We start from the raw sequence: 27191 nt of genomic DNA, 5'->3' as shown, positions 1-27191 counted from the left end.
CATGAAGCAGCGTAGGAATGCATCATTTGTGAACTACATTGTCCAAAGGAATGTGTTAGCGCCAGTCTTGCCGCTCGTCAGTTAGAAAAGAGAAGGAAAAAAAGAATAAATAAATAAAACAAAGCAGAGGTTGTCACCTTGTCACACATGAAAAAACGAAACTCTTAATAAAAAAACGTTTTAAAAAAACAAAGAAATGTATTGAAATTGAACGTAAAATATAAGTGGGATACCTGGCTTTAAAGAAAAGTAGACTACTTGTTGCTGTATATCAGAATAGGCTGCAATACAATGAACGTTTCAAGGGGGAAAAGAAAAACAAACTATTCTCGAGTCTGACACAAGAGTGCCTCAGAAGTCCACCCTCCCTTAAAGTAGAAGACCACCTCCAAACCCACCAGAGCTGAAGCTGTCCGTCCTACATCATCCCCACCTTCACAACCTCACAGAAAGTCCTGGGCCCCCGTAAAGAGCATAACACTCCAGCCCAGTAGGCTACCACTGACTCTACCTGAGGATTACACATCAAAAACAGACACCCTTGACTATCCTGGCTTCTTTTTGTTTTAAGGTTTATATAAATGCTTGTTGTGGACATCAAGAGGACTGTCAAGAAGTTATTCTGAGCCGCCTGACAGCAAGCAGCCCTCCAGCATGCAGGTGATAACATGCGTGTTGTTTACGCTCGTCACTCTCCATGTGAGCACCGCGGCGGAGGCTGACTCCTGCCCTGCTGTCTGCGAGTGCACTGAGTGGAAAATGCACACAATCTCCTGCCGTGACATTGATATTCTCCCCAGGTTTCCAGCAGGCACGGAGACACTGTAAGTAGGCGTACAAAACGCATCTGTAAAAGTCATTTTGTTGCTTTTTCTTTCATTTGAATGTAAAGTGCTCTTAACCCCGAGGAAAAATCATTATAATATCATGAATAATCCTTCAAAGTGCTCCCGCAGGGACTTTGAGGCTGTCTGTGATGTTAAGTAGCGATTCAATTTTAAAGTATTATTTTTAGTCTATTAGACTTCAAAAAGAAGTCTATTATCTGTAGGCTATCACTAACAAGATGTTAAAGTGTGATTTGGTTCATGATTTACTTGAAGTGTAGCTGGAACACTAAACGTACAAATAATTGATAGGTGTAGTTTAAAAAAAAATACATTTTAATGACTGTAATGATTAATTTATTTGAACTCTTTTTATTACCTTATAGGAACTGAACCATTATTCCACCGGAATATAAAAAAATCATATAAAAAACCAAACCATGTATACAGGTAACTCAATAGGTAAAAAAGACAACGTGAGTATCTCAAACATATTGTGGATTTTCTTTTTATTTAGGGTAGTCTTTAGTGTTTTCTTTATTTTTCATCCGTTCAATTATCGAAGAACATGTACACAACATTAACTTATATCATGATCATCATATTATTAATTTCCAATGAATATTTTAATAACACATTTACTGTAGCCGTTAAAATATGAGGATGGATGGAGGGAGATTTGCAGAAGGCTCCAGGGTATTTAAAGTGTCTATTTTTGTTGGTCAACCCTATTATGTGCAAATTATAGAAAAGATAACACGTTTGGAATGATGGGCTCATTCTATTCGACAGCTAACAGACTACACTTTAAAGTTAACTGGATCACACTATGCCCACTCTTCTTAAAAAATAAATCTTTACAGTAACATCTTTATGACAGCACAGTAATAATTTGTTTCCATTAGAGATGCAAGTTATATAAGAATTGAGTATTGAACAATTAATCGTTTCCATTAGACATTAATCTGTAAAATAGTTTTTAAAGAATAGTTTTGGTCGATAAATTAAAGTAAAAAAATAGTAAAAATGTCCATCACAATTTATAAAAGTCCAAGTAGAGGTCTTTACATGTCTTGTTGTTTCAGTCAAAAACACACATTCTATTTATTCAGGTAAAAAATAACCAAAAGGAAATGTCCATACAGTAGTGACATGCTTTGATGATTACTCTAACGATAAGTTGATTATCATAATAATTGGCACTTTTTGAGGGTCAACTTATCAGTTAGAATTAATGCTTAAACTATAAAATGTCCGAAAATTATGATAAGCATTGCAATTTACAAGAGTGCAAATTATGGCATCTTTATATTGCATATTTTTATCCAATTCAAATCTGTGCAATTTACAGTGATATACTGTGTAAAGGGGAGAATAACAGAAAGTTGTATCCAAGGCCTAACACCTTCTAACTCATGTACTGAAAGAACTGACAAATCTTAAATAAAAAACCTTTTTATAACTAAAGTGTTTAGGATTCTGTTAGCAGTTGGCCAAAAAAACAACAGAATTGTAAAAAAATATATATATATAACCAACAGCTGTTAAGCCTGCAATCTGCCTTCTTGATACTTGAGACCCTAAACTAAAGAATGCGTCATAATTCCCTGGGAGCCGACATTATGTAATATGTCGGGGTCAAGTCTGAAAAATATAGCGGGGCTTCTACAAATCCTAAATTGCTCAAGTGCAAGACAAAGATGATGCAACAGAGAGCGAGCGGCCTTGAGTGATGGAAACGCATGCCCTTTAGAGGGACTCAACCGCATGTGTGGAAACATAGAACTCAAGGAGGTAGAAGGGGGTATTTCCATTCAATAAAAATTGGGCTTTTTCTAGAATTTAAAATATTTTTCTCTTTGATTCTCTTGCACAAACATTTCTCAGAATCACTCATGTGGGGCTCACAAATGTCCTGCGCTGTGTTATGATAATTCCTTTCTTACAGTTTATCAGAATACACCTCCATCCACTTTGAATTGCCTCAAAAAGCACCCATCACATAAAATTATCTCCCGATCACTGACCCAATTCACTTGACCACATGCCCCGATGTCCCCTTAGACTTCCGCACATTCCTGCCCAGAGTTTACCTAGAGCCCTCCAGGAAGATAGATAGACATCAAAGCATGCCACCAAGCTAATGATAAAAAATACCTGCCAAATAAGCCCAAAATAGACTGTGTATTAAGCGGGATCTTCTAGCAAATGAGGCGTGAGGGAGATTTAGTTGTTCACACAATGAGGAATGAAGCCCAGTTCAGTTCCACTGATGCCAGCTAGGCCAGAATTAAAGTCTCTTACTTAGCCATGAAGATTCCAGGTTTTTGTTTTGTCGGGGTCAAACTTCAACTCAAAATGTGTGTGATATAGGAACCTTGTCTTTTGGTCAAAATGTTCAAGTCCAACTAAAAAGTCAAATGTATAAAAACTATGTGTAAAGTATGAAGCTACAACTGAAAGTTGGTTTGATAAGCTGTGCATAGCATAAAGGCTGGAATCAAGAGTGCACAGTCAAGTACAGAAAGCATTTTTATGGGATTTGGGGATTTTTGATTATTGCAGAAAAAACGTCTTGTGGCAAAACAAAGTTTGTGATCAAAGTTTTGTCCAGAAAGATAATCTTCACAAATGAAAACAATATTGTAGGTTTTATAAAGTAAAAGCCATGGTTTTTCTATCAAACAAATTACATCACAGGCGCATGACTTCAACGTCAATGTCATGGAACAAAATATTTGTGTTAACCTTAAACCTTTTTTCAGACATAGAAACCCAATCAAAAACCAATGACTTTCTGGACTAAAATTCTAATGTATTGGCTTTAAGACTCATACCTGCTGCTCTCCATTAAGTATTAATGTGCTACCTATGTGTTAAAAGGCAAAATGACCTACCTCTGGACAAAGCTGGGCTAGCTGTTTCCACCTGCAGTCTGTGTAAGATAAGCTAAATGAAGCTGGTTGCTGGCTCTTTAACTATATTTAGCGTATAAATATTAGCATGCTGTCTTCTCAGCTCTGCTAGAAACCAAATAAGCTTTATTCCCAAACGAATACCTTTTAAAACTTTGTTTCAACATGGGTAGAGGTCAGTGCTCTCAAATTGCTTTAAAATTCCTACTCTATCAATACAATATTTTTTGAAAATGTCCAATCGGCAAAGCATTTTATTAACATAAGAGTTTGGTTAAAATATTTTGTGAATATGAGACTATGTGTTTTAAAAAAAAACAAAATGCAAAGCAGACGTCTGTATGTGAGTGTGCATGTGTGGACACTTAAAGATTGGAGTCCTTTGTGTGCGTGTACTTGTGGAGGTTACTCCATGTGTCACTGGGAGTCAGAGAGGTGGAAAGGAAAGCACAGCCGCGCTTAAAAACCTGCGTAGCGTGACTCCCGACTGTGTCTGGTCCTTTGGATAAAAGCGTCTAACAAGTGACATGTAATCTAACAAGTGACATGTAATGTCTGGACGATGCATTCAAATACAATATTTACCTTTTACAGCACATTTCTCAAACACCCGGAGAGCTCCATTTGAGAATAATGAAGAGGAAAAAAGACTTCAAGGGGAAAGTAGGGAAAACACAGCAGCTCCAGTCTTTCAATAACCTCAGCATTTTTTAATTGGAGTTTAAACATGAGATAACTGGTTATTTTTGTCGTACCTCGACCTCTCATCTAGAAAACCGACCAAAGAGAGAAACCCCAATGCTGGTTCCTGAATGTTAACAGATGAGCACTGGGATTAATTGTAAAATAAGAGGGACGTTGAACATGATGAGCTGGAGCTGAGATTACTGGAAATACTGACATTTTCCCCACATATTCATTTGTACGATGATTTGGGTAATGGAAATCGTGACTGTAACTTCACATTCTGCTATAATTATCTTGCGTTTTTATAAAAATAACAAGTATAATCTTGAAAAAATGTAATTCAACTGTTTGATTTATAATGTATATCCAATCATTCTGACTGAGAAGACATTAAAGCATTGCTACTTATAGAAGTTTACATTGAATCACACTGCAGGTTCACTGTGCATCAGAATATGTAAATGACCCTCTCTTCCAGTCACCACAGACCTTTACACATCAAAAGCCCATAGTAAACAGCTATGTTGTCAATCAAATGCTGGCCGTATCATGAATTATGTGGCTTCTCCCCACTTCAAACTCAATTCCCAACCTGTTTGTTTTCTCAGGTTTCAATCCAAAATGACAAATTGGGGGAGTCATTTTCTCCTCGAGCTCTCGAGATGGGCTTGTTGGTGTTCTCTCCGCGCTCCCTAGAGAAAATGCCTGCTGGTTATTTGGGTTTGTGCGCAGTGGTGAACCAGCGCAAATCTGACTGGGGTGTTTGGTGTCAGGGTCTGCTCTGTGTCACTCTGTTTGTTTGAGTTTGTCAGAATGCATTCAGGTTGCTGTGTGCTTCCATGTCTACTGACTAAAACCCCCCATGATTCAGTCTCATGGGCCAGATCTCAGCTTCTGAATTAGTCTATTGTTACCCTGATCAACCAAAGGTGCCTAAAGACGGTCACGTATAGGCTGAGTCACCGTTATGAACCTGATTCCAAATAGATATGGAACAAGCTCTGAATGTATACTCTGCTGCGGGGTGGCCCTGGAGTTCAATATGACATCAACACATGTGGCCACCATCTTAATCTCTTTTCTCTATTAATCTGTTGTGATTCCCATATCCAACACAACAAAATATGTAGCTTGATCACAGGAAATAAATAACACGTTTTGACCAGCTAGGTAAAAATGCCAACAATTTTACTCAAAACATTTTGGGAGATACGCTTATTACTTCAGCCAAGGAACAAATTAGTGTGGGCCAAGGAATAAGCAATTTAATCTTGAAGCAGATCTGCAACATTCTACAAATACACATTATTTTTCACCATTGGAAACGACCATAGCAAAGGTCCGAGTTCTATTCTAGCTTACTTTAGTTTATGGGAGTTGGATGAAATCTCAAAATGTCTAAAGTCAAAGATGAATCTTGATTGGACCAAATTTGACCCTGAGTCACCCACAACAATTCTGCTGGGTCTTCCCAGACCCAAACACCAAATTATTCACTTTCTTTTTTAGAGACCTTCAGACTTGGCTAAAATTGTCAAAATCAGTTTTGTAGTGTTTATATAGCTGTTGTGGAGGATATCATGAATATCATCATGCCTTATTCTGATAAAAAAAAAACTAGAGTGTATATAATTTTAACTTGAAACGGGTCACGGGAGACCCGAACACAACATAAGGGTTCATTGGCAAAAGCTAGATTTGCTGTTTACCATGCCTTTATGCTAAGCTAAATAAGCCAACCATATTTTTTGTTATGTGGGATAGTATTTATCTTCTCATTTAGTTCTTAGCAAGAAAGAGCCTATCTCCAAAAAGGTTAAACTATTTATCTTTAAACATTTTTCCTTACAAAAATGTCTCCTCCATTCATTCAGAAACAGCATCAAGCTAACAAGTTTGACTTTTGTGTAAAATGCAGGACTATAGATCATGTTATAAAAAAATATTCCCTTTTTCAGTGCGACAGTGGGACAACACTGTGGAGGTCCATTTGAATGACACGTTAAGGTCCCAACCTTAATTTCTGAAACATGGTCCTAAACAGACCCAGACATTGTTTGATTTGGCTGCCAGCGCAGGTCCAGTCAGATCCAAGGCTTTGTTTTTTCCCATGTTCCCCCATGGGGTTCTGTTTCACCATGTGCTTTGAATAAACCTTTGATCTGATTCTGAAATTGACCCTCTTTATCTGCCTTTCTCTTTTGCTCTTCTGTTTTTATTTGTATCTTGAATTATTGGACATTTGACAGACATTCTAAATCTTCAATTTACATTATGATAACAAAATCCCTTTAATTAAAAAATATAATTTTGAGTAATTCCTAATTGAATTTCTAAGTAATGGATACCAATTGTGTTGAATATGAAGCAACAACCAGGAGATGGTAAGCTTAAAGACTTGAAATTGGAGGGAAAAGTTAGCCTTGCTCTTTCCAATGATAACAAAATCCATCTAGCTGGACCGCTAGATCCACTTACATCAAGCTAAATCTCAATTTGTCATGTCCTTACAAAAACTGAGGTGTAAAAACATAAACTGGTCATTTGACGAGGAGTTATGGAGCTGACTATTACTTGGCCAAGAGCAATGCAAAGCAACCAGCAGAGACTCCAGGAAGTACTCCAGAAAATAGCCTGGCACATTGCAATTCGTAAAAGAACTATATATTGTCATCACAGATGTAAAAAAAAATACAATTTAACTTGTTTTTGATAATTAATGTGCTGCTAAAGAAATGTTGTTACCTTTGGGAAAACTTTGGGCCGTTTTCAGTTTTTATGCTACGCTAAGTTAAACTAATTGGCAGCTGGCTCTAGGTACACACAGATGTGAGAGTGGCCTTCTCATTTGCCACTCTGCAAGAAAGCTAATATGCATATTTGGCAGCATGTCTATTACTTCCTTTAAAAAATTTCAAATATAACATCAGTGTAAAATGTGTTTGTGACAACTAAAAGGTCCGTCTTTATTTTCCAACCAGATGGCTTTTTGAGACCCGCCTGACATCAGTGCCAGCAGACGCCTTTGCCTACCTGGTCAACATCTCATGGATGTGAGTGGCAATTTATTTAGGGGCTTTATTACATTCAAGGCTGGTACACTTTTCATTAACTGCTATTCTAAAAAAAAAAAACCTTCACAGTGGCTCTCATCCACCTGTTGCCTTTTCAACTGCTTTGCTTAAAAAATGGGAACCAATTCCAGCTCCAAACTGCCCACCCACTTTCCTTTCTGTCTCCCACCCAAGCAGCTGATATGCTCTCTGGTTAGTATCAGCGCTGGCTCTTAATCACAGCTGGAAGCGCTAATGCTTTCCTTCAATAGGAATGTTGGTCCTTCAACCACAGCTGGGCTTGGACATTGGCTACTAGGTATTCCAGCAGAGCGTTTTTGGGTGTGTGGTGATTATACTCCCAGAGGTGTAGTCTCTGTGTAAAGGTAAAATATACACTTGATCCCCAGCCGCTGAGTCCGTTGTCTGTGCCCAAGTCATGCATGAAGGGATAAAACGTTTTCAGTAAGCCTTAAACTGCCACAAGAGCCGCTTTCACACCAAGTACTTTGCCGTACTTAGTGCCCAGCACTTAGTGCCAGCACTTAGTACCCCCATGGAACTAAGTACAGATCGCGTTCACACCGGAATAAATTCCTTGAGGGAAGATTACATAAATGAAGCCGCTGACGTCACTTCTTCTTCTTCTGCTTTGGGTTTACTGGCAGGCCGCAAACAACTTCACGGCGTATACTGCCACCTGACGCGTAAATCGCCAAAATGCCGACACCTCCTCATCACTCCACCGCTCCCATGTTTTTTTTTCTGTTGCCATAAGTTATTCTCTCTCCGTTGTTGTGCGGGGCTAATGCTAATGCTAGTAATGCTAATGCCAGCAAATACAATGGCGGCTTCACAAAACTTTTCAGAGTTTTACGGGCCGTGGTTTGCAATTCGCCCAGCCAATCAAAATTGGTACTTTTTTCTCCCCAGGATAGTACGACCTATTGCGTTCCACCAAAAAGAGAACTTAGTTCAGAGAACTTTTACCCACATCTTTAGTGCCTGCTAGAGAGGTGGGAGTGAAAAAAGTACACATTTCTTATTGGCTGGGCGAATTGCAAACCACGCCCCGTAAAACTCTGAAAAGTTTTTTGAAGCCGCCATTGCGTTTGCTGGCATTAGCATTATTAGCATTAGCCCTGCGGAGAGAATAACTTATGGCAACACAAAAAAAAACATGGGAGCGGTGGAGTGATGAGGTGTCGGCGTTCTGGCGATTTACTCAGAAGGCTTCAATAGAAGCTGCTGGGAGTCCTAGCAGCTTCTACTGAAGCCAGTCCCCAACTCCGGGGACTTTCGGCCGGGGACTTCAGGTGGCAGTAAAAGCCGTGAAGTGGTTTGCGGCCTGCCAGTAAACCCAAAGCAGAAGAAGAAGAAGTGACGTCAGCGGCTTCATTTGCGTAATCTTCCCTCAGGGAACTTATTCCGGTGTGAACGCGATCGGCTCTTAGTTCCATGGGGGTACTAAGTGCTGGGAACTAAGTACGGCAAAGTACTTGGTGTGAAAGCGGCTTTTGTTTGCTCTTCAGACAGACTGCATAGTATAAAATACAGCAAAATGGCTGCCGAATTCTCAAACACTATTTTTTTTCTGTTTAGTTTGCCAACATGTATTTTTTGTTAAGTACCTGTAATACCTATAACTATAAACAGAATATTTGTTTTTTTTCTAGTCATCTCTAAGTTTCGTTGAGTGCTAAGTTCATGGTTTATTTAAAAAGCATACTTGTTACCAAGTAATAACAAATGGAAGCAGAGTGACTGATGAATAGGTAATGTATATGTGAGGTGCATTCCTAAAAATTACCCATGAGGTTCGAGTCTTTAGGCACGTCGGGTTGATAATATAAAGAGTTGCAGGCTGTAGAATCAGAGCCACACACTCATTTATAAAAACATTATATTTCACCATGTAAGACAGACAGATGGTTGAAAAAACATCATCATTTTGATATTAAAACGCCTTGTGTACTTAAGATTTGGTATAAGCTCTGTGTATTCCTTTCAGATATATATCAGTGGACGTGACGCTGCAGAGGTTGGAGAGGCACTCGTTTCACAGCCTGAAGAAAATCACCCACATGTGAGTAACTAAAGGAAAATGGCACGCTTTTTATCGATCCTCATTGATTAAGCTGTTCCATTTGCTCTCAGGAGAGAAACAAATGCTTAATTTTGAACTTTGCCAGCAGCAAATGGAAGCAAAGAGGAAAAAGATTAGAAGCTTATTTCAGTGGCGTGTTGCACACGCCACTGCTCCTTATCAGAGCTGTTTAGACTCACTCGCATTTAAGAAATTGACGAAAACTGACCCTGTTGTGGCAATTGTTTCTCTGAATTAGATGCGAAACAATTCAATTTGATTTGATCTGCAGCATTATTACTGAGCTTGGTATAAACAGAGAAGTAGAGGCCGAACAAAAGCCAGTATTTGGATTCTCTCCTCGTCTTCCTCATGTTTCAGCTCTTGTTAAGGTAGCTCAGGGGAAAGAAAGGCTAGCAAGGTGCGCTTTATTCTCAATTACGGGATAGAGATTTATGGCTGAGTCTCCGGGTGGACCACACACTTTCCAGCAGAACACCTCCTAGCAGTTCATATATTATAAGAATTCCTGCCCATGAGAATGATTTGTTCCAAGTTACAACAGTGTTTGTGTGTATGCTATTTGTTTCCACTCTTCAATTACAGCATCAAATGTGGACATGTATAGCAGTTTGACATGGTAGCTGGGATTAACAGCGACAGAAATGTATTTGACATGCCTCTATGGGTGTGCGTGTATCATTTGCCTGTCATTTTCATCTTAATTATCCTTCCTTTTGGTCTCTACTTATTAGGTGCTGAATTCCAGACAGCGAAATACAGACAGAAACAATAATTCAAGCTGCGAGCTGAGGGTTGTATCAGTGTTCTGGGGGTGTATTTTGGATCTCCGGGGCCTATTTGCCACTGATTGGTGTGGTGTAGTGCCATACATCAGATAATGGCATCTCTCTCAGGTTTCCTTCAGGGTCAGACACAAATTAATGCTCTGCTTCCTGTTGGAGGCTTGAGGCCGACAGCAGCTGTGGATCTAAAGACTGCAGTCTGAGCCCAGAAATTCAGAGGGGGCTGGGTAAAGTTTGTATCATACCACCATCAAGTAAAACCGGCAGTGTCTGGAATTCCTGTTTTTTTACTAGAAAAATGTGAAGTTTTTTTATATACTTAAATCTCAGTCTTGCTCATCATCTAATGCCAAATGATGTGAGTCCACTAATGATCAACCTATGCATAAACCAACAAGTCCTCCAACTCATATGACCAAAGGTCAATTGTTCAAGCGCTTATTGCGACCTATGATCACGTTTTAAAGTTTTCGACCTCGAGTGCTCCTGTTGACTGCAAACGCTCCGGAGGGTCGTATATTCACAATTAACCCTCTCTGGAAAATTGTAGGATAGTTTGGCCATCAAAATGCTTTTTGATTAGATTTCTAGCGAGAAGTGTATATTATACTTTTAGAATCTACGTCCAGTGGATGTGTAGGATCTATAGTTTGATAGATATTACGAAGATGATTTGAGGCCTCGCCAGGAGAACGTGTAACGGCAGCGTCTATGTAAAGTTAGCGTCAACCCTCACGGGGTGAAAACAGTATTTCCGGTCTCGAAGTTTTCATAATAAAACCGTATTCCCCTCACTGTCAAATGATTTTAAAGCTATATCTGCAGTACTCATCCACTAAAAAACATCAGTTTATCCTTAAATTACACAACATTAGTTGGTTTAAATTGTGTACACTGCTTTTGTGTTTTTCCCATAGGTTTTTTCCTTTCGATTCTGAGAGACACATTTAAAACATCTAAAACATCGAACTACCCATAATCCTCAGCAATCATTGAAGCTCGGTGATTGGATGTTTTAGCCGCAATGCACGTTGGGATATAGTGTTTATGCTTTGTGAAATCCGAAAACATAAATAAAAAAAAATAATAATACTTTATTCCGAGTGTGCTTGCTTTTCTCTTTGAAAGTCATCACATAACGGCATTGTAATACACGGTTCGGCTGCATTAAATATTACACATCTGCCGTAGTTCTCTATTTATAGAGCCCTGATTAGGATTCAGAATTTCAATAGCTTACCATTAAATTACGGATATAGCTTTCTTTCTATGATGTTTTACAAATCAGATATTAATGTGTAGAACTACAATATGTGAAATATTATAGCAATATCCTGTAAAATTATGTGAAAACATGAATAAAACTACACATCTTCAGATATTATACATACATAAGTGTCCTACACTAATAATAAAATAATAAATAATAAGTTATTATGGTATTGTATGCTGTGTGTTATTTGTAACATCTTCAGAAACTACCTTTCCAACTCCTCATGCAGTTGACTGTTACAGGTCTATACAGGTTCATGGTACAATGCATAAGCTTCAAATCGAGAGACTGAAACTGTATTTTTCTTTATCGTTCTGTTTTAATTTCACAATAAAGTTAATAGTAATATTATGTTTGATATTATTATGTTTTATTAACTAGACCACTGGGTCATGTTTGGTGTTACAAATATCAAAACCATTATGTGTGGATAACAAAATAAATCCGTCATAAACTAAACTGGAAATTATACTGGAAAGTATAATTTATTGTGTTAACACTGTAACCTTGACAGTTTTTTAAGCAGTTTATTGCATTTTTTTAATAAGGCTTTATTTAAGCATTAAAGAATCAGGTCACCCTTGAAAAAGAGATCAATGATCTCAATGGGATTCACCTACATAAATAAAGCTTTGAAATGAAATGAAATACTTTAAGTTAAGGTCTTCTTTTGAATAAGAAAAAAAACTTTGGGGCTATCAACAGATACATATTAAGTCTGACAAAGTAGTGGAGTAAAAATACCAGGTTAACCTCTGAATTGTAGTGGAGTAGAACAAAGTAGTACTGTATGCTGCTGTAACAAAAACATTTCCCAACTTGGGATAAATAAAGTGTATCTTATCTTATCTTATCTTAAGATGATCGATGGCTACTGCCATATTTGCAAAATTTGCCTCTGAACCTTGACAAGTGCATGTTTCAGGCTTATCAATTAACAACAGGAGGGGTCACAGACATAATACCAGCTGTTAAATAAAGGAGCTCCAACAAGCCGTTTTGGACAGAGAGTGAATACACATACTATACAGAGATGCTGTATGAGAAACCAATGTGAGTTTGGAAAATTGCACAATATAAATGTATTTTAGTAGACCTCAACAATGGAATTATGATCAGTAGAAATGGCCATGAGATGGGACCTTTACATTTGATAACACCAATGTGTTTCGTATCCCCTAAACCTCCAGAGATGTACACAGTTTAATACTTGCAACTTCTAATTATGGGAAATACGAAAACGTCTTTTAAAACTACAATTCCCAGTAGAGACGTGCCATAGACCATTGGTTCTCAACTGGTCAGGCCTCGGGACCCACTTTTTCCTTAGTCAATAGATCGCAACCCAATATTTTGAACTACTCAAATCTATTAAACAAAAAATCCTGCAGTAATATATACGCTTTGCAGCATACAATATTAATTAAAGTGAAGTACGGTGCATATATCCCTTATATCCCTTAACAGAACAAAAGAATGCTTTTAAATAAGGTTTAATGAGATGATGGAATCAAAGCTGAACTGTATAACATAAAAAGGCACACGTGCTGAAAACCTAACCCCAGCAGGGGGTCTGGGGGGATTGTCCCCCAGGAGATTTTTTGAAATACTAACATATAAACTACCCATTCTGGTACACTCTGAGAAGAAAATAAATAGATGTATTACGTCATATTAATAAAATGTTATGCCATTGTTTTTTTTTCATTTTGTTCTGACAGCTGAACTTGCTGCTCCACACAGAGAGAAGAGCAAAGAGGAGATAGTCTGTGTGAAATACTTTAAATTGTGGGTAAGGGTTCTGTGACCTGTCAATCATCAAACCGGGGGTCATATTTCATTATGTGTTCATTTTTATCTGAAGATGTACCCATGGGTGTATAAAGAATAGTTCTACCACAAAGTTATTCTCCGTGGAGACTTCCGGCAACAATCTTGATTTTGATTGGCCAGAAGACTCGAAAAACATCAGCAAAGATGTTTTATTGAGAAGATGATCATTACTTGACAGAAGTTTTCAAAACCGTTTATGGTCTCTGGTACTTTCAGTCCAACGCCTACTGCATGCACAGTGTTAGAAAATCGTGCCTTCAAAAAAAAAAAAGAAAAAAGGAATTTTTTTTTTCCCAATTTTGTTTTTCACTCACACATCTGCGACCCACTCGAAATGGGTCCGCGACCCACTTTTGGGTCGCGACGCACCAGTTGAGAACCACTGCGACCATGTTCCGAAACACAATATGTAGTTCTGGGCGGGTTCCCGTTTGAGTCCAGTTTTGGATAGTCTGCCGTGGATTCATTCCATTTCAAAGAGCTCGGCGTAACCTTGGCGCACTGCCACTCCAACATCCAATAACAGAGCTTGAGGACTAATCACGGGGTTTGTCAAGAAAAGCGGATGTTGTAGTCCCAAACAATAGCTGAGGATTATGGGTAGTGTAGTGTCCTCGGCCATCCTAAACTCAGAAAAAACTATTTGTTTCTCCGAATCGAAGGTTAAAAACACAAAAGCATTGTACACAATTTAAACCAATCAATGTTGTGTAATCAAAAAGGATAATCTGATGTTTTTTAGTGGATGAGTAATGCAGATATCACTGTGTAATCATTTGACAGTGAGGGCAATACTTCCGGTTTTATTATGAAAACTTCGAGACCGGAAATACTGTTTTCACCCTGTGAGGGTTGACGCCAACTTTACATGGACGCTGCGGAAAGACGTAGTATATTAACGTTCTCCTGACGAGACCTCAAACCATCTTCGTAATATCTATCAAACTATAGATCCACACATCCACCGGACACGGATTCTAAAAGTACGATATACACTTCTCGCTAGGAATCCAATTAAAAAGTATTTTAATGGCCAAACTATTCTACAATTTAGGATTTTCCAGAGAGGGTTATTAGTGAATACGACCCTCCGGAGCATTTGCAATCAACGGGAGCATATGCCGCAAATTGTTGTTTCTTACACGACCACTAGAGGTGCTAAGCTTTAAAACGTGACTATAGGTCGTAATAAGCTGCTGAACAATCAACCTATTTGGTCGTTTTTTGGAGGAGGACAGGCTGGCATAAACAGTTTGAGAAGGTTTTTAAATCTTCGTTTATTTTTGAGGATCCCCTATCACAACGAAATGTATGTATTTGATCTTTACAGCAGCAAGAACAGCATTTTGTTTGTGTGAGCTACTTGGAATAGAGCGGCAATTAAAGCTGCTTGTATCAATATTTTTAAATTAACTGGATGGCAAATTGGCTACAAATCATTAGCAGACGCTGCAGTTTCCCTCAACTCTATGGAACTTTTGAGCGTCTTTAAGTTGATTGACCTGGCTCTACAGCGTGCAACCTAATCCCACAACTTTCATTTCCCACAAAAAAAACTCAGATAAACAAACTGTTTTCTACCTTTTCAGCACCAAACAGCAAACTAATTATGTTAATGACTAGTGAACGTGTAGCAGCCAGCCATTTAAAAGCCGTATTGTGTTAAGGAGTTGGTGGAGACCAAACGGTAGTTTAAATTAGAGAGTATATTGTCTATTAGCCAGAAATATCATTCTTAATTAATGGTTAAGTTACCAGGTGTCTTTTGGAGGACTAAAAACTTTGAAGTGTTACAAAACAGAAATGCAAATTAGGTACCTTCCATCAACTGGTTTGGAGAGAAGAGCAGTTTGCAGTGTAGGCTGCTCTTTAGGCAGTGCTGTAATTTGGCAGTAAACAGAGTAGAAGTAGTAGAGTTTGCAAACCAAAAACAATTCACCTCGGCCATCAAACCCATCTACGAGACAACAAAGCAGAAAGATCTACTTTGGTTACATTTCTATCACCAACCACAAACAGCTAATCAGCTATGCGAGTTCAATGTTCACCATGCCAGAAATAATTTGGCATAGGCCTTTCCATATCACATTGAACGCATCTAATATTTTCGGCCAAAACCACCTCAAACAAGCACACATGCATGTTTGCGTTATAGGACGTTTTATAGAATATGTCGTTTCCATTCCATTGCCGTTAGATCTTTTCTGACTGCTTAGTTAACGCCACCGACCAGTTACTATGGCTAACATTTGCACAAACTTTATCAGTAGGAAATCCAAGTAAAAGAAAGTCGAATTCTAAACCCCACCGTATGACCGACCCTCTTGGGTTCAAAGGGTTTCAACAACTCAGCCAACTAATGTTCTGCCACTCATAGTTTTATAGTCTGCTTGACAGACTATGTCATTGGTCATTGGTTACATTGGCTGATAAAACTGCCTTCAACTCCTTCAGTGAAGCTTTAGTCTTTGTACAGCAGCCCTGGGAAGAAGAACCTCTCCCACTGAGCGACTTCCATTGACCTGACCACATCTGTTTGGTGGGCTGACTGTGGTTTGCCAGGTGTGTGAAGAAGGGCCAGAACACACGATCCAGAGCAGCGCATGCCATGGCCTCAGACAGCAGGGGGAGAGAGAGGTGTTCAGTCCAGCCCAGGGCGGACCAGAGTAAACACACTAATGAAACACTAATTGGACTCAACTTCCGGACCTGGCTGTCTGCGCCGAGTTTCCCCCCTCTCGCACACTGGCATGCACCTTGCCCTGTCAGCAAGTTTTAAAGCAGTGTGTTTCCGAGTGTGTGTCCTAATGATTTCAGAGTGTCTACCATACACACTTCTGTCATTTACTTTTTCTCTGAATGAGTTGTTGTTGATGTCTCTAAGTCCTTATTGAAGACTATTTTTTTCTGTCTTGTCTCCAGACAAATACGTAATGCACAAATTCTGACCTACATTGACCCAGAAGCCTTTAAACATCTCCCAAATCTCAAATACCTGTGAGTATTTTTCATTGCATGCTTTAAAGAATGTCATTGAATTCCACATATGGACAGCATTATAGTAAAATATGAGGGATCTATATTTAAAATGCTTGAGTCTGGAAATCATTTTAACATTGTGATCTATTCATAACTTTGTGTTTATCAGAATCAGCAAGAAAAGTGACTGCACACTCTTTTTAGAAGATATTAAATGTAACTGGCCTGATTTCATTATTACTTATAAGTCCTTTGAGACTCCCTGGCTTGTAACCAGAGAAATGCCAGTAAATTAACAACCTTAAATACTATGTTCCGATAAAACAAAACTGTATTGTGAATTATGCTTTCAAAGGAGTATATTTCATCCCAAATGTAAGCTTTTGAAAACTTGTTTCTGGCGCCTTTTCAATCAAAGTGAATGGATTAATAGGCCAAACAAACAAGCGTTTTTCACCCGGCAGATAATTGCTTATGTCATATGTCTAACGAAAAGTCACACTGAGTTATTTTAACTTACATAAGTAATGTACCTGATTAAAGTATAGTCTTAAATTACATATGTTAATCAAGTTACAGACCAAACATACTTCCAAGTACTTTTGTTTCATTTTACAATGCTAACAACATGCTTAAAGCTGTAACATAATGGGAACATATTTTCTTTTAGGGAAATACATTGAGTTATTGACAGAGGTGGGAGAAGTACTCAGATATTGTACTTAAGTATAAAGTAGAATTACCAGCATGTAGGAATACCCTATTACAAGTAAAAGTCCTGCAAATGTTACTCAAATCGAAGTACAAAAGTATCAGCATTAAAATATACTTAAAGTACCAAAAACAAGTTGTCATTCTGCAGATTGTTCCATTTCAGAATAATATATATATTACATGTTTTGACTGTAATTATTGATGTATTAAAGTGTTAAGTGTAAAGCTGGTAAAGGTGCAGCTAGTTTGAATGACTTTGTATTCTGCAGGGTAGCTTGTGAATTTACTCCAGGTGGAACTAAAGTCTGATTTAAGACTTGATTATATTTCACATCATTAATCCACATCTGTATAGTAACTAAAGGTTCAAATAAATGTAGTGGAGTAAAAGTACACCATTTACCTCAAAATTGTATCAAGTACAGTACTTGTAAATCTATATAGTTACTTCCCACTTTTGGTAATTGAGACAGCTATTTTTGTTTTATCGGAACGTAATTTCTTAGCAGACATAGTTCAAATGAATTGATGGATATTATAAAATATAGTGCGTACTAAGCTTAAGGACTATTTTTGTAAAGGCAATACTCACTATGCTTTTGCATTACACTGTTGTCTGATTGAGTCCTACAGAGGATTATTAATAAGAAAATAATATACCACTTTTCATTGCATCTCAAAATGACCTTGTGTAGTCTCTGTTGTGTCTACTATGTGTCCTGACTGTTTCCATCTTCTTGCTATTCAGGGGGATTTTCAATACCGGCCTTACCTTCCTCCCTGACTTGAGCAACATCCACTCTAATGACATGAACTTCATGCTGTGAGTTGCTTTAGCTTTTAAACTAAGCAAACTAATCAATATTCACGCAAATTAAAAAGTGCTTTGTGTAGCATATTAAACACATTGCCACATTCATTCGAAGCTATTACTAATGTTACCATGAACCAACATGGCTTCTAAATACTGCTCAAGGAACGATAAAGAATTCAACCATCGACTACATGTAGACCATCGTTTGCATTACATTTAAGGACAGGCATGAAGCAAGATTGAAACACAACTTTGCACAGGGATTATGGGAAATGTGTTTTCAATTATGAGAAATTGCCACCACTAACAGACCACTTCCCTTCAGAAATGTGATTTTGTCAATAAACATCTGCCTTTACGTATAAAACCTTCTGCATGAAAATGAACATCTACACTCACATGTTCACATCTTTCTGTCAACACCCTCTCAACTCCCTCTAATTTCATTTCCCCACTGTGTCGTAATACTTGAGAATTCATCCATTACTTTATTTCTCCCTGTGCCACTTTCCAATGAAAGGTATTTATTTGCAACACCACTTCATTTCCTCCCTGCTCGGTTTCTTCCTTTGCAGGGAAATTGCTGATCATCCCTACATCACTGAGATCCCGGCCAACTCATTCCGTGGCATCACCAGCGACGTTCTGACAGTGTAAGATATCTGCAAGAGCATCCATATGCGTTAATGTAGACAATAACCGCTTAAATGTATGTTACTGTCATACACAAAAAAATCATATGGGAAAACGTGAACTTGATTTAAACTGTAGTTGTTCAATGTATTGTGAACATCCTAATCCAATCCAAACCCTAAAATAGCCACTAGAATTTGTGTGGATTGGCAAGAATTACACTTTTGAAAACATGTCCTCAGACTGAACTGAGTTGAACCTCTCAAAGATAGCGCAAACAAGTACACCGACACTCAAAGACCACTGACAATCATACAAGTGGTTAGGTTTGGGAGCAAAGGAAGATGCATTGCAATTATAATCCACAAAACAGCATGTTATAGAAAATGTTGGATGAAAAATCACAAAACTGCGCAACATTGAAAGTGAAATAAGTAGCTCCTACTTATCTGTCACAGAAACAGATAAGGCATAAGCCCATGGGAAAGTATGCTAATTCAAACGATTGTTTGTCGGAAATATCTGTTTCGTTGTGTTGATGTTACTGTATGAACTTTTGTGTTTTGTTCCAGGGTGCTGTATGGAAATGGCTTGAGAGAAATCCATAACCATGCCTTCAATGGGACTAAACTGGATCAAGTGTAAGTATTTCACATTAACTCATTACTTATGGTTGCAAAAAAACAAAACAGTAACCATCCAAAAACCAATGGATCAACTCAGTGACCATGTCGACTTCCTCTAAACAGCTTATGGTTGTAGATATGCAATAGGTTACTATTTCATCTGTTATTTGTAATTATATTATTGATTCATCTTGCTAATCTTTGATCATGTAAGGCTAAGAAAGCCAGTAGCTACTGGCTTTAGCTTAATATAAACCACACAAAGATTAAAGTGGTCTTGTCTTATCATCTCACCTTTTAGCAAACAAACAAATAGGCTTACGAGTACCGGTATTTCCTATAATGTCATTTTGTACCTTTTCCAGCAGCTTCATACACAACCTAGTTAATACACACACTATCACACAGAGTAATATAAAACGTGTAAGTGGTGTAGCTACTTGTGTATTAGGTTCAAGGGTAATTTTCAGTTTGCTTTGTTTTTACTCTTGTGTTTTCATAAAAATGTAACTCTTTACTCCCATTTGTTTTTTCATCTGGTAAAATATTTTTCACTGGAACACCAAAATCAGCCAATTTAGCGGTCTTCAATTTCTCACAAAATTATGTTACTCAGTGTTTATGACCATTTCTGACATCTGGCATGTGTATTTCCTTTCCCACAATTGCACTACAAAAGCAGTGGGATCACAGTTGGGTCTCTACAAGCCTTCTCATATGTTCTCAAAAAGGATAGAAGCCCAGCTCTTGATTAGTCAACTGGAGTTTTCATAGGAAAATATGATTTGGTAGAAGTTGGTATCAGGAAGCAGTAACCTTCCCACATGCTCTCATAGACACTGGATGCTAGATCTGTGTCAAACCTGAAGAAATCAATGTCACACTTATATACTCAATAGCCTCAGTAGGATAAATGACAACAGTGGAGGTAAGCATTGCTTCCTTTTCCTCTTTTTTTGCAACATGTTTTCTTTTTTCTGTCAACCGCTGGCTCAGAATCCTGCATATTTAGGATATGAGGTTTTAATGTTATTAATGTAAGACCACTCTCTTCTTTTACAACATCGACACACATCTCAGGTCCCTTTAAGAGGCTAATTAAGCCATTGGTCGTATACCAGAGAGTCTTCACACATGTGTATTTGTGTTGGAGCACGTTCTGCTCTGAGGGGAGAACTGATCCCAGCACTGCCTGACCAAGACAAATACACCCCTCACAGGTCTATTATCCTTATTAGATTTAAGGGATTTGGGGAGATGTGTAGTGTGGGTGCTCAGTGTGTTTAAGGAAAACGCCATCACATCTTATACTATCTAATTTGAATCAACAATGTGAGTGAGACCTTTTTCTGTCATGTTTCACTTCTGAAATGAGAGAAAATAAACAGAAATGTGCGGTGATGAGGGTTGGAAAAATATGCCATGCCTCACCTCTTATGGTCTGATTGAAATGTGAAGGATACCCTTTCTCCTAATAAACTTACATTTGTGCTTTCCTGTCCAGGGACCTTCGCAGGAATAAGTATCTTACCAAGATCGATGAAAGGGCTTTTGGGGGTACCATCAGCGGCCCCTTGCTTCTGTAAGTACCTGAAGGGATTTGGACATTTGAGCCGCTTGCAACTCTGTAATTAAACACAATCCTTACCTCACATACAGTACCTATACTTATTTAACGTAAGCATGTCTAAACTCAGTTACATACATTTTTGTGTAATTTTGTAAGATCTCTGTCGATTCATCTGGATGCTGATGACCTAAACTTTTCTTTTCATAAACAATGTACGCTAGAGGGGGTAGGACCAGAAAAGTTTAAGCATCTCCTTGCCCCTTTTGAACATGACGGAAACTATTTTCTTTTTTCATACCTTGAACGTTTTTTCTATTTTGCTTCTCTTTGCTATAATTATTATTATTGCTTGTTTTGTTTCTAACATGTTCAAAAAATTGACTAATAATCTAAGTGATACTTTTATCATGTACCTTTTTTAACATCGCCTCAATTATCATTTAAATGTATTCTTTTAAATGGATCTTGTAACATTGTTTTGGTCGCACACTTCTTGTAGTTGTGGTAACCTGTAGCCTACTATTTCAGAAGTTGAACTTTCAAAGGAAGAAAAAGCATGAATTTATCTTGCAATTCAAGTTATCAACCTATTAGCAATTATTCCCCCCCCCTCCCCCCAGTCCAATGCAATACAAAATATGTCTCCTCCAGCCTTACTTGGTCTGGTATGATGACCAATAGCTTAGGACACAAGGATAGCTAAAACTGAGATGGAAAATGCCTTTTTTACAGCTTTTATATCACATTCCTGTTAAAAAAATGTGCTTCTGGTCCAGTGAGTCATTTTTCTGACCATTGGGTTTGACTTTAAAACGATGGGCACTCTCCTTTCATGGTAGGAGTGATTCATACCCTCTTAAAAACTATTTTATAGACTTCTGACTCTAATCAACAGCTGCTTGGGTAGCAAAAGGAATTTATAATTTCACTATTTAAGATGGATAAATGTTATTTTTGGCGCCATCTTGACTGTAAGGCACAATTAAGTGAGATCAACTCACCTTCGGAGGTACACATGGATTTTCTGATTTATTCTTGAGGCTATAGCGACTCCTGTTGCATGATCTCACTTTATAGGAATAGTTATGAGCATTTTGGGAAATACGGTTGCTTTTTCACTTTCTTGCAGAGAGTTAGATTATGATTGATATCAGGTTTTGTACGAACAAAATATGTTATAACTAGTGAGCTTCAGAGATGTTGGATAGTGGATTTTGATACATTGGACGGAGCCAGACTATGATTCATCTTCTTAAATCTTCGCAAAAAGGGAAAGCAGTACTGCTTCAATTATTTATTTCAAATGTACATATAGCATACCATTTGAAAAGTGTATTTATCAGTCAACATGTTGGAAGTGTCCTTCGGCAAGAAACGTAACCCCAAATTGCTCCCGTAGTCATGACTACAGTATTGAAGTCGCTTTGAATAAAATGGTAAGCCGAATACCATGTAATAGTAAATAGGCCTAGTTTGGTAATTTCATTATTCACTCCATTTCAAGGTAGATTTGAACAATTTCCTCACGCATCATGTGCAGACTGGATGAGCCATGTCTGCGAAATGGATAGCATATCATCAAAGAGTATAAATCATTCCTCCACAGCTGTGTCTTTGACCAGGAAATCTGAAACGCATTGTGTGCAAGCGTGGGACAGAGTAACTTCCGACATTTCCCTGATACTGTCATCGTTTTTGCCATTCGCAAGGATTTTAAGGCTTAGTCTGCGTTTTATAAGGTGTTTGATTGTCAAAAGCCATTACCACGGCTATTCAGTTGCTGTTATGGCTCTGATCTTGTCGTTAAGTGGCTGCTAAGGTAAATGGGTTCGTGTGCAGGTCTTCATCCCCCGTTCCAATGGGGAACATGTCCTAAGTGAGGTCAGCTCCATGAGGTCATGAGCTAAACATCTGGGAATGACAAAATCAGACTGACACTCAGAGTCTGTGCTGCTTTTATTGAAGACTTTCACAATGTGCCCCATGAGAGGAAAAAGAGCTGAGGGCACAGAAGTGGGGAGAGCAAATGGGACTTAAAAAGAACAACGGGGCTCTTAGCAAATATGAAATGGTTTGGCTTTTGTTTATTTTATTTAATCGAATTAATCAGCAGATACAATGACTTAGAGATTTAATGGGTTAGGAAACTAAAGAAAGCAAAAGAGAACTTGGACTCTACTTGGCCTTTGGAAGGGGCGAATGTCCAGTGCTGAAAAGTGGAATGTCCCGATAATGGAATCACATGGGATGTCGATAAGATTGTCAATCCCCTGCATGTCTTTGGCACGATGAGGTTGAGCTGGCCTTGGCATGATGGCCAACTACAAGAAAAACCACATATTAAAAGATAATGAAGGAGTGAGCAGTTGAGTGTAGGAAACAGATGGAGGGTGTTGTTTAATCCATCTAGATCTCTGGTCTAATCATGTATGCCTCTAGGTTTTCTGATAGAACGTTTTTTCAAGGGATGGGTGGTAACTGCTGGTTTTTCTCTCAGTTAGTTAGATAAAATAATAGCATTTAAACTTAGTTAAAGGTGGGGTAGGTAATTTTGGAGAAACCAGCTAGAAGTTGAAAATACACAACCGGAAAAAATCTGCCACTTCCTTACAGAGCCCCTCCTCCAACACACACAAACGCGCACATGACCAATGAGGGCACGAGATAAGTTTGTGCACAGATGGAAGGCTGACAGGCAGGTAGGCCATCCATTTATTTTAGCTAAAATGATTGGTCGTGCTTTTTGCAGTACTACGGCTTCCACAGATGACATTTTTTATGGATTTTTTGTCAAAGCACTTAAGATATTCATTGCTATCGGGATGTTAAGAGCATTCCATGGAATATAACCAAAAGTGTATCTCGAGCCGGTTTCTCAAACTTACCTACCCCACCTTTAATAGCATCCATTAAGTGCATTCTCACATGTGAGGGATGTGCATAAAATGCCATGTTATCACTTGTATTGGGGATATAGCTTAACCCCATTTGCGACCTCAGGATTAATACAATTTAAGGGCAAAGTCCAAAAGTTTTAAATGGTACAGGGCATCCAAGAAATGTCTGCGTGGAAAGTTTTACAGGAGCAAAAACCAGAATTAAAATCGAATATTTGCACATCCAACCACAGCAACACATTTAGAGAGGAAGAAGAGCAGAGCGGTGCTGTCTGTGGAAATGATGAATTTTATAGTTCTGTTAGTTTTGACCCCCAAGATTTTAATCATTCCTAGCCCAAAAAGTACCCTTGAATAACTTAAAATAGGGCTTTGCCAAGAATGATCGCATGCATTGAAGTTAAGGTCTATAATAAGGCATCTAATTCTTTCATTCCCTTGCTGTCTCAAAGAGACGTGTCCCTAACTGGGATCACGTCCCTGCCAGCCATAGGTATGGATTCTCTCCGGAAGCTGTCGGCGCGCGATGCCTGGGCCCTCAAGAAACTGCCACCCATCGAAACCTTCAAGCACCTCACCGTCGCCAATCTCACCTACCCCAGCCACTGCTGCGGCTTCAAAAACTTCAAAAAGAAACGAGGGTGAGCTTTCGTCAATTATCACTTTGTGTTCTTGAATGTACTTGTGAAAGTCAGAAAATTGGAGGCATCTCAAGAAGATTGTCCTTGAAAGACCAACTGCATCCGATAGAATGTTTTTGTGTGTTTGGATGATCTACCACGGGGAGTAGGGCAGCTGCTCTTGTATGGTGTGGACTTTGGCAGGGATTGAATCAACTCTGACGTGTTTACCTATAACTTCAAACAGTGCTGGCATAATTAGTGTCACTCATTGCTGTTATTGTAGAAAGAAGGTTGAACCAGACTTTTCTTCAACTGGATATAATGTACTGAGTTCATTTGACACTTAGCGTGAGTGAGGGTTAAAGCCAGCTCTGTATATGTCTGTCTAATACAGGACTAGAGTATTACTTGATGGACTCAATCTGTTTGTGTTTTACAGCTTTTACGAGTACATTCTCTGTAACTTCACTGCTTTCTACGACCAACATCACAAGCGCTCTGTGGGACCCCTCGGCATGCCTTCCCTCCAAGGGGATGGTGTTGTGGAAACAATCCCAGACCAGGAGCCAAGTGACGGAAGCCACAGAGACTCCCAGCAGGACTGGAGGAGAGGTGACTTCCATGGAAGCCTCCACTACCATGCCTACTTTGGGGGTCAGCCAGATGATGATGTGGGTTTTGGAGAGACCCTCAAGAACCCCCAGGAGGACACCAGCCAAGACTTCGAAGGTCCTTACGATTATGTGATGTGTGAGGAGGGAGTGGAGGTGAAATGTGTACCAGAGCCCGATGAGTTCAATCCTTGTGAGGACATAATGGGTTTTGGCTTCCTGCGAGTGTCCGTTTGGTTTGTGAGTCTGCTGGCTGTTCTGGGAAATGTGGTGGTGCTCTTGGTTCTGCTCACCAGTCATTACAAGCTCTCAGTCTCTCGCTTCCTCATGTGTCACTTGGCCTTTGCAGACCTGTGTATGGGGATTTATTTGCTTCTTATCGCCTCTGTAGACCTCCACACGCAAGCAGAGTACTTTAACCACGCCATAGACTGGCAGACGGGCCCTGGTTGTGGACTTGCAGGGTTTTTTACGGTCTTCGCCAGCGAGTTGTCTGTCTACACCTTGACGGTGATCACTCTGGAGAGGTGGTACGCTATCACCTTTGCTATGCGTTTGGATCGTAAGCTGCGTCTGCACCACGCCGCAGCCGTGATGCTAGGCGGCTGGATCTTCTGCCTCCTTCTGGCCCTGCTTCCATTAGTCGGGGTGAGCAGTTACCAGAAGGTCAGTATTTGTCTCCCAATGGACACTCAGTCCACAGTGTCTCAGATCTTCATCTTGTCAGTGCTGGTCCTCAACATCCTCGCCTTCCTTGTCATTTGCGCATGCTATTTTAAGATCTACTGCGCAGTCCATAACCCTCACTACCGGTCTGGATCCAAGGATACCAACATTGCCAAGCGCATGGCTGTCCTCATCTTTACTGACTTCTTATGTATGGCTCCTATCTCTTTTTACGCCATGTCAGCCGTTCTGGATCGACCGCTTATCACAGTCTCCAACTCTAAGATTTTATTGGTGCTCTTCTACCCGCTCAATTCCTGTGCAAACCCATTCCTTTATGCCATCTTCACTAAGGCCTTCAGAGGGGACATATTCATCCTCCTCAGTAAGGTGGGCCTTTGTCAGCAAAGGGCGCAGCTTTTCAGAGGCCAGACGGTGTCGTCAAAGGGCAGCAGCGGGACGTCTCAGGTCCGTAGGGAGAAGGATAAGGTTAGGAAAGGTGGAAGCGGAGGCCAGGAAGAGGCGCCCATCCACCTGAAGAAGAGCTCCGGACATACCTGCCAGCAGACGAGCCCTGAAGAGAGCCAGAGCCTGAAGACGTGAGACAAACACCAGCTGGAGCGAGTAAAGCAAGACAGGTTCAGGTGGGAGAGGAAAGGCCTTGAAGTGTTTGTGGACAGATCTGTTTGGATATTTAACAGAAATATCTACTTTTCTATCTGCTTCAGTTTTCAGGCCAAGTTCAGCTGTTTTGACCATTTCGGCTGTGATGATTTTATGGTTCCAGTTGTTGGAGAGTATCAAGTGTCACTGAAATGCGAGCCGGACTTCATCTCACTCAAAGTCCTTTGTATTTGGAGGGACGGGCTAGAGAAGGACAGCAATTATTCTAAGGAAAGATAGTATAGATATTGTATTTGAATAGTAATAGATACATACCCAAACCTACATATATAACTATGAATTGAATCTGTTTTTTCAGTATCTTTAATTTAGTTTAATATCAATGATCTCTGCACAGTCTAGCATTGATATACAAGGGAATAAAACAGATTTTTTGGTACACTTCATTATCCTGCAATATGATGACCTTTCAGAGGCGCCCTTCTCAGTCTTTGTTATTGTCTTCAAGGACAGCCTGCTGGCTCAGTGCTGTTCCACAGTGGAAACTTTATCCTGAAAATGTAAAAACACAGTCTCTCTTATTGTATTATCCGTAATAATATGAGGTAATTAGACAATAGTGCTTGGGGATTTATGAATGAAAACGGGAACGGTGGTATTTCATCTGTAAACTGAAAAATACATTCACACAAGTATGGTTATGGTACCTGACTGTGATGTGGAAAAGCATGAAATAAGTGTTTTTATAGTCCAAGTAGACTCTGAAATTATACTTTTTTGTTGCCTATACCTGCACCAATTGTATGTATCACTTTCTTGAATCCATAAAATATTTGTGTACTTGTTGTAACTGTTACTGTTTGTTAATGTAACCAAATATTTTCACATTTTCACATTTATCCAGCAAAACAGTTTGCATAAAGAGGAAAGGTATGCCCTTAACCCAACCACAAG

At 39.1% G+C, this 27191-nt stretch overlaps 2 protein-coding genes across 2 annotated transcripts in view; one reads left to right on the top strand and one right to left on the bottom strand.

Moving 5' to 3' along the window:
* Positions 1–27191, bottom strand: part of cep128 (centrosomal protein 128) — a 93322-nt gene that overhangs the window by 63825 nt on the left and 2306 nt on the right. The window lies entirely within an intron of this gene.
* Positions 111–27028, top strand: tshr (thyroid stimulating hormone receptor). Its single transcript, XM_079644080.1, has 10 exons — positions 111–824; positions 7411–7482; positions 9494–9568; positions 16403–16477; positions 17922–17996; positions 18563–18640; positions 19193–19261; positions 20751–20828; positions 24166–24354; positions 24776–27028. The coding sequence occupies exons 1-10, from the start codon at positions 655–657 to the stop codon at positions 26214–26216; spliced, it is 2322 nt and encodes a 773-aa protein (XP_079500206.1). The 5' UTR covers positions 111–654; the 3' UTR covers positions 26217–27028.

Source organism: Notothenia rossii, assembly GCF_949606895.1.
Source record: "Notothenia rossii genome assembly, chromosome: 8".
NCBI classification, from domain to species: Eukaryota; Metazoa; Chordata; class Actinopteri; order Perciformes; family Nototheniidae; genus Notothenia; species Notothenia rossii.
The sequence above is the reverse complement of the archived record's forward strand: the minus strand, read 5'-3'. Positions and strand labels throughout refer to the sequence as shown.